Source organism: Grammomys surdaster, unplaced genomic scaffold (assembly GCF_004785775.1).
Source record: "Grammomys surdaster isolate TR1022 unplaced genomic scaffold, NIH_TR_1.0 373, whole genome shotgun sequence".
NCBI lineage: Eukaryota > Metazoa > Chordata > Mammalia > Rodentia > Muridae > Grammomys > Grammomys surdaster.
Genome location: NW_021604792.1, coordinates 2,222,935 through 2,235,148, shown reverse-complemented (window position 1 = coordinate 2,235,148; position 12,214 = coordinate 2,222,935). Strand labels below are relative to the sequence as shown.

The window sequence follows — 12,214 nt, the reverse complement described above, 5'->3', positions numbered from 1 at the left end:
ATGAAATGAGACCCATGGCTATCACGTTGCATAAGATTAAGGCCAAACCTATCAAATAATTTGAGTGGAACCTGAAATGATGACCTGCTGTGTGGGACGTGCGTGTAATCGTCTCGCCAGCAAGAACGCACGCGCGGACACACATCAGGATCCTTCCGTAGGAACACGTTTATTCCCAAAAACAAAATGGTGGAAGACCCCCAGGCCCGGGAAAGCACTGCTTATATACCCTTAGAGCGGTGTATTCACTTCTGATTGGCTGCTTACTCGTTGCGCGCCAAAACGCCGTGGGATGGGCTTTAACTTTGGCGGGCTTTTACCATGACACATGCGCAATTTACTTGTTTACTAGGAAGAATCCTGGTCGCCATCGCCATCTTGCAATGGCGGATTCTGCCAGCGCAAACGCGGCTTCCTACACTGCTGGAAGTAAAATGAGGTGGTACCGACCCTATGGGAGTGCAGGAGAGGACTTTCTGAACAGAACTCTACTTGCCCAGAAATTAAGGCCATCAATTGGCAAGTGGGACTTAATGAAACTAAAAATCTGCACAGCTAAAGAAATAATCAAGCTAAAAATAGACTCATTGAGTAGGACATAAACTTTTCCAGCTATACATCTGATGTGGATTAGTATCCAAAATATTAAAAAAAAAATCAAGCAAGTAACAGACTCAATTAGAAAACAGACTGTTGCTCTGAATGGACAATTCTCAAAAGAAATAAAAATATCTAAGGAATATCTCATAAAACATTCATCATTGTGAGCAGTGAAAGAAATGAAAATTAAAACAACTCTGAAATTGAATCTCACCCCAGTCACAATGGCAAGGGGGAAAAAAACCTATAACATATGATTGAGAGGATATGCAGAAAAAGGGATCTCTCATTCTCTGGTAGCATAATTACAACTGGTATAGCCAGTCTGGAAATCAGTGTGGAGAACTCTCCAAAAGCTAAAATTAAATCCATCACGTATTTCAACTGTACAACTTCTCAGCACGTGGACTGAGGAACTTGACCTACTACTCAACAGACACTTGTACAAACAAACATATTAATTATCTTTTTCCCTATCACAATAAAAAAATTGGAACAACCTAAATGTCCTTTAACTAGTGAATGTATAATGAAAATGTACTATACATACATGATGGAATAGTATGCAACTGTAAAGAAAAAGATGAGATTTGACATTGACAGGCAAATAGAGTGAATGATGTAAATATGTTCAGACTTTGAGAAACATAACCTGAAAATAGTCACGGACATAATTTAAAATTTAGTATGTATAAAAAATCTTTCTACAAATACACCAATAAACAAAATGGGATGATAACTATTCTGATTGGTTCTCTTTCCTTTACAAAGTATGGCAGAGGTCAGACATATTTTCCAAACACGATCTAACTCGTGATTGGAAAATAAAAAATGGACAATTTCATTTTAGTGCAGCCTATCATACGGCCCTTGACAGATCATGTATTGATTACAGCTTAAAGCAATAAAGAACTGCGAATTTAAAAGAAGAGAAAAGAAAAGAAACAGTAATGTAGGATATCACCAGGTTATCTTCCTAGTGTGTTAAATTGTGCCTTATTAGCTCATATCTATGGATTCTTTTCTCTTTAACTTAACATTCTAGGCTGCCTTGGTTCCAGTCAAATTTATCATCCTCCACTCAAAACCCTCTTGCATCATGGTTGCTAAGCTTCTGTTTCCATATAGCAACCAAGTGTAATTATGTCATTCCTGTAGTCCAGTTTCTCTGAGATCCATTCATAGTTATCAACATTTTTCTCAGACGTTAGGCAAATAGCTTCAGAAAATAGGCACACAAATACAGTAAGGTACTCGTGGTTTAGAAGTACTATAGTTTAGAAGGTGTAGTTTAGAAGGTATGCCATTGTCTTTACAAAGAAAGAACAGCCCACGGGGTATATTAAAGTTTGCACCAAATACAAAAGTGTATCCTTCATAGTAGCAAAGCCTCCAAAGTTGCACCATTGCATTGGTTGCATGCAATAAGCAGCATTCATCTGTCATTTCAAATTCAAGCACCTCCCCTGACTTCTCTCTATGATGTACTGTAGCCTGTAAGGCGAGAAGGCCCTTTCTTCCTGAGGTTGGCTTTGTTCATTGTTTTTTATCACAGCAACAAAAACAAAACTGAATATGTTTTATTTACTTAAATAAACTAAACTAGACATGTTGTAGTAATTAATTAAGATCGGCCACTTGTTAATCTGACTATCTAACCTGCAGCAGCTCTGCCTAGCCCAGCTGCCATGTTTCTCGGCCTAAGGCCATGTGCGTGCTGCACCTAGAACCTGCTTGCCAGAAACACCAGCCCCATCACCCACTAGACGCCAGCATGAGAGATGGCTCTGCCAATCTTTCACACTGTCTCCGAAAGGCAGGGCATTGCCCAGATCATTCCGTCATCCATGCGGGCCAAGTAAAAGAATGAGACTCTAATTCTTATAGATTAATCAAAGGCTTTATATGTTTGATAATGATTAATAACAAGATGCCCATACAAAGAGAGTTGTATCTCAATTAGCTAACTTAATTATAAGTTTATAAGTTGTTCCCCACGAGTGCTCTCCATACCTGTGTGGTTTTCCACCCTCCTACATCTCTGCCCTCTCTAGCTCCTCCTCTTCTTTTTTTCTCTTCCTCTCTCAATTCCTCCTCTTCCTCTCCTTACTCCTCCCACCTTAGCTCCTCCTACACAGACAACCTTTTACTTATAAATGATCTTAATGCTATTCATGAAATTCTCTGTGAGCAACATCCTCAACAAAGGCAACCTGGCAAGTCTGTGAGAATGTTTCCCAGGAGGCCTCACTGAGTAGGGCAGACCCATCGTGAATGACTGGTGTCCCAGGCTCAATAAAAAGAAAAAGAGGAAGTCAAGGGAGAATCAGTGTTCATCATCTTGATTGGTGATGCAGTGTGACCAGGTACCTCACTCCCTGCCGTCATGATTTCTCTGAATGATACACTGTATCCCTTCAGATTGAAAGCCAGCAAAACAATTCCTCTGATAACTTGAAATTGTTACATATTTTGTATATTTTACTGATATAAGAATAGTACCTAATTCATACAACACAACTATTTCATTATGTCATTCAATGTAAAACATTTATTCTTGGACAGGTAATCTAACGTATCCAGCCGTAAATCATGTTTTAAGGTTAAAACCTGTTAAATATCATGACATCGAGCTCATGTTCAACAGTATATTAGCTGTTTGAATATCTGTTTGTTTTACTCAAAACAGTAACAAAATATAAGATCGAGTCACACACTTTACAATAGCACTTTAATAAGGCAGCATGTGCAGAGCTTTCTCAACGAGGCATGGGGTTCAGCTGTCCACTTTTACACTGGAGTGAGTGTTTTCTTGTACAAGTGAAAGTTTGTGTGGGAAACAATGTGAACCAAATACAACTCAAAGAACACATTATAAATTTTAAGATAAAGCCATGACTAATTTTTTTCTCATTTCACAGTTCAAAAAAATTCTGTCTTTTTAATTGTATAAATCATAAGCTTAATTGCCATTTAAGTATTTGAAACTCTTTGATGGATCAATTCCACAGGATTATATGTCTACTAAACAGATTTCCTTCTCTTTCCAAATACATTATTGATCAGTTTGGCCATTGATTTAGACCCACTGGGTCTTCTCTTCTCCTTATGTTTGAAGATCATCAGAATGTCTTTGATGAGTCTGAGAAACATCACCTCAACCTCCAAGGGCTGCTCTGCTGCAGACAGCTCGCAGAATTGGCAGCGGAAATCAATCGCTAGCTTTTGCCCTTCATCCCAGCCAACCTCTCGCATGTGGCAGAGGTCTTGCTTGTTGCCAACTAAAACCACAGCTGGTTCCACCACCCTGAAACACAACGGGTAACTTTTTCAAGATGAAGTCAACCACTGTAAAAATAAGGTAAGTTTATATCCAAAGGTCAAAAAGTTAAAAGTAAGTCCTAGTAGATATTATATTTAGGGTCACAGCCATTATGTTTTAGAGACACATCCTCATTGCTACAAAGCCATTTTCCCCAGAATGAAATAAATACCAAAAATAATGCTCTCAATGATTTAGAGTTTGGAGTAGCACTGAAGTATTCTTTATTTGGAGATAGATACAATAACCTCGAATGGCTATAATATTCCCCTGTTTTCCACTCTATATGTTAAGCTAACTAGGAAAATAGTCCCCACCACAGAACCATGAGATTCTACCTCATTGAAGGCCCATAAACATGGAGATATGTGGCAAGGACTGGCCACCTGAAACCCAGAGCCAATATAAATCCATCATTCTATATATATTTTTTTCTTTTGGGAACTGTATAACACCTATAGAAATGTAAATAATTCTGTTGCCATTTACAGGAGCTATGATGTCACATGTACACATGTGACAATGTACAGTAATAAATTCTAAAGCATTAAGGTCCACTGAACCATGCCAATATTTTAGACTTTATGTGTAACCTACATGACTCCTCACACCAGCATTTGAACAGAAATGAATACTTCAATGAGAAATGCCCAATAAAAATAGAGGAGATTAAACTAAGGATCTCAAACACCTAAGTGGTTACTAGATCAACAACTCTCTAAATATAGTCATCTTCCTTCACTGTCTGTGCACCAAGGAGGCTTACAGTGAATTATTGACCACATTTTTATCACCACGTGGTAGAGGGGAGTGGAGAAAAACATATCCACACCCTTAACATTTTTGTATGGTTAACTATTAATTCTGCTTCTGCTGTGACATCCTGTGCAACCTAGTGACAAGAAATTGGATTTCACAAGATACCAAACATAATAAATCTGGATTTATTTAGGATCCTTAACATTTTTGTGAAGAGAAAAGGAAAGGTGGAGGCATGGAGGAGACGCTGTGCAGAACACCATGATTCTGCTCATGAGTGTCATGTTAACAATAGCAGCTGTCTTGTAAAATAGCCATTTACTCTGAGCTAGTAACTGTTTATGTCAGCCAGGGTATAAAGCATTCTCATCTGATTCCTTTTACTACGTGTGTAACTCCTGTGGAATGAGAAGGTGAATTGTTCAGGGCTGTTAAATTTTGTAATTGGAAGTCTGTATTGAATCCTTCCTAATGATGCCCTCAGCAAGGTGATGATTTAGTGAAAAGGGAAGAAGATGGGAAGGAAATGTCTTACCTTTTACAATGAGTCGTCGGTGGCTCCCGAATTCTGTAGATAAGGGCCTTCGCAAAAGCAAAGGAAGGCCTGTTGCTGATGTCGTACACAATCACAAAGCCATCTGCCCAGTGCAGCTCACTTGTGAGGGAGCATTTTGCTTTCTGAGGCTGTAAAAGAACAAAATGCACCAAGTGTAGCGATCACACAACAGAATTCTTTGCTTCACTTAATGATTACCCATTTCAATAAGGCCAAGGAACAATAATTTCTAAGATGTGCTTTTATTATTCCTCTGTTTCTTTCTCATCACTGTCTATATTAAACACACACACACACATACATAGTTATTTGAATTTCAGTTTACAACTTTTCTTAAGAATTTGATATGATGTCTTTTAAAGAAATTTCATACACTGGTCTTCAGAAAATGGCATCTGTGTTAATGAGTATCTATTTCTCTCTTCTCTGTGTCTCTCTCTCTCTGTCTCTCTCTCTCTTTCTCTCTCTGTCTCTCTCTCTCTCTCTCTCTCTCTCTCTCTCTCTGTCTGTCTTTCTGTGTGTGTGTGCGTGTGTGTGTGTGTGTGTGTGTGTGTATTTGAATGTGTGTGTGTATCTTCAAGTGTGAGTGTTATCTCATCTTTGGCATGGCAAACAAGTAAAGGTCAGAGAACAACCTCAATTATTAGTGAACTCCTCCCACGTTGTCTGAGACAGAGCTTTTGTTACGGTAATAGGCTGGATGGCACAGAAACTTCCTGTCTCCTTCCATCACAGGATAGGAGTGCTGGAATTGCACATACTTGCTGTAATGCCTAGCTCTGAGTAGGCTCTAGGAGTCCAAACTAGGGTCCTAATGATTGCACGGCAAGCTCTTTACCCACTGAGTCATCTCCCAAAACAAGAACAACTATTTCTCTTTTAATAGTAGATTCAAACATATGAAAGGGAAAGTTTTACAAAGTTTATCTAAAAATGTTCACAGGATAATTTACGGTTCAATGTCTAAAACAAATCAATAGCAAGAACGTGCTTTGAAATCTTAGAAAGCTGGAGATTTCTTCCCGTTTTTATAATTCTATTTTGATATTTTAGGGTATTGACATATAATGACATTTATACTCAAAATCTGTATTATTGATGCTCTAGTTGAAGCCTAGTTACAAACACAGACAATTTAATGGCAACTGACAAGTCATCCCACCTTAATTTCCAGCAGCTACACCATGAGCACAGTTACTTTAGAGACTCTTGTTAGGGGGATAGAGAGATGGCTCCATGGCCAAGAGCACCTACTGCTCATGCAGAGGCCTCAGGTTCAGTTTCTAACACCCACATGGCACTGACAACCGTACATAATTCTAGTTCCAGGTTACATATGCCTTATTCTTACCTCTGTAGACACATCATGCTCAACACACACAAGCAAGACACTCATACATATCATACCAAATCTTAATGTTTCTGTTAGGAATATTTTCTGGGCTCACATGTAGTTCATTAGAGACATTAAAGATATTCTTACCATGCTGACATTTAATGGAAATTTATACAGAATCGCTATAATACAATTTACACTAAAAGAAATGTCAACACTTTAATAATCAATTGAGAAGAAACGTTATTTTGGGGTTGACATTATTTTACATTTTATACCCACTCTTCTTCAGGTCATGCTTGAAAATAAAACAAAGGGGTATTTTGTTTGACTTACTTGAGAACATGGGTCATATATTTCCAGATTTAATGGTTTCCCTTCCAAACACAAGTGTTTATTATAGATAGATTCTGCAAAAATATATGTACTCATTGTTAGTATGGGAAAACTTTGGAATAAACATTCTTATGTGACTAATTTGGTCTGCCAAATTCAACAAACCGTATTTTAAGGCTATTTTTACTAAAAATACTAGTGTGTGTGTGTGTGTGTGTGTGTGTGTGTGTGTGTGTCTGTGTGTCTGTGTGTCTGTGTCTGTGTCTGTGTCTGTGTCTGTGTGAGAGCAGTTTGCCTACATGGATTGTATGTGTACCTGGTACCCCCAGAGGCCAAAGAGGATATTGGATCCCTTGGAACCCACATTACAGATGGTTCTGACCTGCCATGTGGGTGCTAGACTAAACCTGGATCTTCTGCAATAGTAGCAAGTGCCTTTAACTGCTGAGCCATCTGTCCAGTTCTATAACAGTCACATTTTAATGTTAGAGTAGAGTGTACATGATCAGAGCTGGTGAGGAAACCATGTATATCTTGTACTGACCACTGAACTTGGTTGTGTCTATTCATTTGCATAACTTTATATAGGGTAACATAGATGTTCTTCCACAAGGCTAATTTATAGCCTCTCAATGCATTAAAAATTTCTCTCACCCATGGACAACATATCATCAGTAAATCTGTTATGTGCACTCTACCATGAATTTCTTTTCTACTTATTACATTTACTGATTGATCAATGAGTGCATGTTTGTATTTGTGTGTGCATGTGTGCGTGCATGTGTGCGTGCATGTGTGTGTGTGTGTGTGTGTGTGTGTGTTGTGTGTGTGAGTGTATGTGAAACTGTGAGGAGGTGTGAAGACAAATTCCTCCCACAACATGTATTTGGGGAGAACCTCAGATCTTTAGGCTTGGCATAAACCACTTTAGACACTGAGCCATCTTGCTTTTCAGTACTCATGACCAGCATCTTATAAACATGCAGAAATGGTTCTAAGTTCAATATGTTTAGACTGACCCTTGATCTTGTAAGCCCTGTTAGTTGTACTGCTGTATGCAGTCACGGATGCAATCTCAAGTTTTTCTTCATATGGTCTTCATTCCACACGTTCTATTTCTGCTTTACTTTTGTTTATTTACTGTCATGTTCTATTAGTGCTTTCTGAAACTCGTGCCCGTCGTCTCCTTACACTCTACATTTGGATCTGGTTCACATTCACTGTCATGTAATACTTTGTGGGTTCTGGAGTCCTGTGTACTACACACCAATCACCTCGGCATGTATTCGCAGTGCAGACCTCTTCCACAAACTCCAGATAACTGCTTGCATTTGGCAATATTCACTTGAGTAACTGACAAATGTATTAACCTGATTATGTGAAATGCCAAACTTCTGTACTCCCTAAAAAAAAATCTATCTCACAGATCCCACATTTATGTCTTTTAAAAAACAATATATACCTTATTAGTGCTTTTTTTCTGGTTTGTTTTGTTTATTTTTGTAGCACTTATTATCAAAAATGACATAATGAATGACAATTTTTAGCTTGGATTGTCAAACCCTTCTTCCACATCACAGATTCTATGAGGAATTGAACATCGATCCCTTTGTTCTTTGACACGCCCTATTGATGTATAAAAGTATATGGACTCGGAGTGGGTATTCAGTGAACATTATTTGAATAAACAAACTATTTCTATAACTGTTCCTCCAGCTCTATTCCTCTACAAATCAACACACTCTTACACAAAAACATGACTCACTCACATTGACTACTATTCTGTAGCCCATAATAAGAAGGAATGGAGAAGCCTAGAGTGATGGCTCAGTGGTTTGAAGTGCTTACTGCTTTTGCAGAAGACCTTGGTTCAATTCTCAGCACTCAGAAGCTGGCAGCTGCCCATGACTTCAGGTCCCTAAGAACTGAAATCTTCCATGAACTCCAGATAACTGCTTGCTTTTGGCAATATTCACTTAAGTAACTGACAAACACATTAACCTCATTATGTGAGATGCCAAACTTCCGTTCTCCCTGCAAAATCTGTCTCATAGATCCCAATCTATTCAGTGATATACGTCTCATTCTGATGTAAAGCCTTGAGGTCCCACTTCTGACCACCCTGGGCATCTGTGTGCACATGGTACACATGCAGGCACTCGGGAACATGTATATTCATATAAAAAAAGAAAAGAAACCAGCAAATCTCTGTTACAAAAGAAGCAGGTGTTTGCTGAACAAATGTTTCCTCAGAAGATGAAGACGACTTTTAAAGTCTTCCCAGGAATAACATTTGTCCCAGTTTGCACAAACATCAGACTTCGTTTACAGAATGTTTATCTTGTCTTTTTTTCTCCCCTAAACATCCCACGTTTACTGTTTGCCTTGAATCATAAACTCCCCCAGACAGTTTAAAAACACTTTGTCTCAAATCTCCCAGCATTGGCAGAGGCTGTCATCTCTAACTGTTTTATAGTGTTTTAATTTCTCCTTCTCCTTTCTTGACAAGATGAAGTTGCTTCCGTGAGCTTGTTTCCATAGAGTTAGTGACCTTTGGGTCACATGCTTATCTTTTCAAAATGTCCTCAGGTCTTATATTATGCACAGAGATGTCACAGCTGAGAATGTGTAAACATTTCATTTGTTTATAGAACTGCACGGTAGAAAAGATTAAGGTGAAGGTTTCATTGTTGTCCGTCCTCCTAAGGAGACTGCTTTATCTTGTTTGTATTTAGTTTCTATCCTGTTCAGGGAAAGCTTTCTTATCCAGGCCTCTTGGCTTGTGTGTTATCTTGACCCCTGTGCCTAAGATTTTTTACTCCTCGAAATGAAACACTAGAAATTTCTTTTTTCTCGTGGTCTTCTTTCTGTAAGCAGTTTTCAAACACTTGTCTTAAAATGTTCACAGTGTCAACTGCATAGAAACACTATACTGTACACAGAGAGAGAGAGCCGCATGACAGAAATCTTTAAAATCATTTCGGCAATATGCTGATTATGCCCTCTTGTGAAGAAATGTTTTCTTCGATTCACATAGAAAAACAATTATTAACTCTCTGGCACTAAATAAGCAATATTGAACAAAAATGACTGCCTTATATTTCATTGGATTCTGCTATTGTTGATGTAAGAGATGAAAAGAAAAAAACATTTAAACCTCAAGCCTTTCATCAGAAAAAATACGAAATTTATTATTTTGATCAATCTCTGAACAAAAACTATACTCAAAGGTATAACAAAACTCTTCAATTCTGTGCTGTGGTATTCCCTATATTCAATGCCAATTTTTATTAAAAAAAATGAAGTTGCATTATATTTAATAAAATGACCTTAGAATTATACTAAGGTGCCTTGGCATCTTCTGTAGAATTTCTCTGAAATTTATTGACGCAGCCTAGACATTATGATGTTTAATTAATTTATCATTCTGTTGTTATTACACAGTTTTACAAGCTTCATTTTATAGTTGTTTGTGCTGTGAATATTAATGTCTTTATCTTTTAACAGATGTTAATTAGCAAAATCTTTTCATACTTCGCAAGAAAAACAGGCCTGTGCTTCGCAGTATTTCCAAAAGAGAACCACAACTTCACTGCGTTCTAGTCTTACACTTGAGACATCTTTTATTTTCTACTTCATTACTATATCAGGTAATTTTGAAGACAAAACCCTTAAACTACAATTTTAAAAACCTTCAATTCATATCAAACCTATTTTAGAATTTAAAATTAGAATCTTTGAATTAAAACATTTTAGTGAATGTAAAAAAAAAATAACAATTCTGCCAAAACTCTCCTTTGATTTTAACTGGGTTTAAAATGTTTATGCTGACATGTTAAGATAAATAGAAGTGTATAGCAGTAACTTACCAAAATTAGAATCATATTCTCCAATGAACCGCTTGGTAAGAAACCTTACTGTAAGAGCTGTTAAATGAATAAGCAGGATTTAAGGTTTATTGCATTTTAGAATACTGATAATTCAGTTAGATACAGAATCTTGATTTTTTTTCACTCGATAATCAACAAGTCTTTGGTAGGAGCTTAAAACTTTACTAAATTCTGCTCTAAAAGTTGAGGTGATAGAATGGTGATTCTGTAGACAGAAACATGCGATCTTACATGCTACATATGTAAATTGTTATGAAATTCATTAACAGATGCAACACACGTAAAACACCTTAGCTTCTCAACCACAAATATATTCCTCATTATATTTGAAGTCCAAAGCTCTTGCAACACTTATTTTCCTTATTAATTAAATCCGGTTCTGAGGTTCTGTGTGGAGGAAGGATGGCAGCAAGTGTCCAGCTCGTGCAGTTGTTAACAAATACAGTGGATTATTACCCAGGAACCAGGGGGAGACTCCAACAGCTTGTTGTCTTACCACAGCATGAATCTGCTAGTTATTCAGCCCTTGTTGTTAGACTGAGGTCATTGCTTAGTGAAAATCTTTCTACCATTAGATTGTGCTGCAGAATAAAATAAAGCAATATGCAATAGTAACTTCTAGAATTAGTGCCTTTGTGCTAGGCTCCAGAATGCCCATAAAGCAGTATCTCTACAGAGCCATGGCCCTTTAGTGGTGCTGCCTATAAACTCCACGCTCCGTTCACCTCTGCCCACCTTACCCTTACAAGAGAAAAGTCCTTTCAAAACAACTGACCACTGACTGACTTGTGGACAAGTGTGCTTGAAGAAGTCACAATTGGGAGAGTCCTGGAAGGGTTTCTTGCTAGTCTTTAGAGTGTTAAACATCAGAAGAGCAAGATACAGATTCATATTTCAGGCGATCACACTGTCCTACCTCCTTTAAAAGTTCGTGAATAATAACCTGCCCAGAAGATTGAAAATGCATGCAGAAAATTCATATGCAAATTATCTCACAGTGACCTCATTGTTACTGGTACTGGTTGTGCATTATACGGCTATTATTGACTCTTGCATTTTGTGTCTACTCACCTTCTAATCATGCTAGCAAACAAAACACCACTCACCTGACTTCCCTGTCCCTTTGTCACCCAAGACAGCAAGCTTGACATCACCCATCTTGAGTAGCTTGTTCAGTTTTGGAACTCTGCAGACTAGAGCTAAGCATATGTTGTTGAGTTTTCTTTTTTTGAACTTGCCTTTTATGGCTGTCCTTGTTCTTCCAACGGCAACTTCACCATATATTCCTACCATCTAATAATAACTTGAAAATGTTTCCTTTTGGTACATTTCAACTGATAGTCTAAAAATTAGACTAATATTTCTACACTGAGATTTATGAAGTGAGCGTTTATGTATTTTTAACAGAAGTCCCA

The 12,214-nt window shown here is 37.7% G+C and overlaps 1 protein-coding gene across 1 annotated transcript; it reads right to left on the bottom strand.

Annotated features, from left to right (window-relative positions):
- Positions 1–3,592: 3,592 nt before the first annotated feature.
- Rergl (RERG like) lies at positions 3,593–11,986 on the bottom strand. The gene is made up of 5 exons (XM_028781081.1): positions 11,906–11,986; positions 10,779–10,835; positions 6,910–6,983; positions 5,217–5,365; positions 3,593–3,907 (listed from the first exon to the last, which is right to left on the bottom strand). The coding sequence occupies exons 1-5, from the start codon at positions 11,955–11,957 to the stop codon at positions 3,625–3,627; spliced, it is 615 nt and encodes a 204-aa protein (XP_028636914.1). The 5' UTR covers positions 11,958–11,986; the 3' UTR covers positions 3,593–3,624.
- Positions 11,987–12,214: the final 228 nt, after the last annotated feature.

Bases quoted from the DNA above. Each gene is read 5' to 3' on its own strand.
- Rergl (XM_028781081.1), bottom strand. From the start codon at position 11,957: ATGGGTGATGTCAAGCTTGCTGTCTTGGGTGACAAAGGGACAGGGAAG. The intron at 10,836-11,905 runs GTGAGTGGTGTT...TTCATTTAACAG, and splicing joins CAAAGGGACAGGGAAGTCAG to CTCTTACAGTAAGGTTTCTT. The intron at 3,908-5,216 runs GTAAGACATTTC...GTTGTGTTTCAG, and splicing joins CCGACGACTCATTGTAAAAG to GGTGGTGGAACCAGCTGTGG.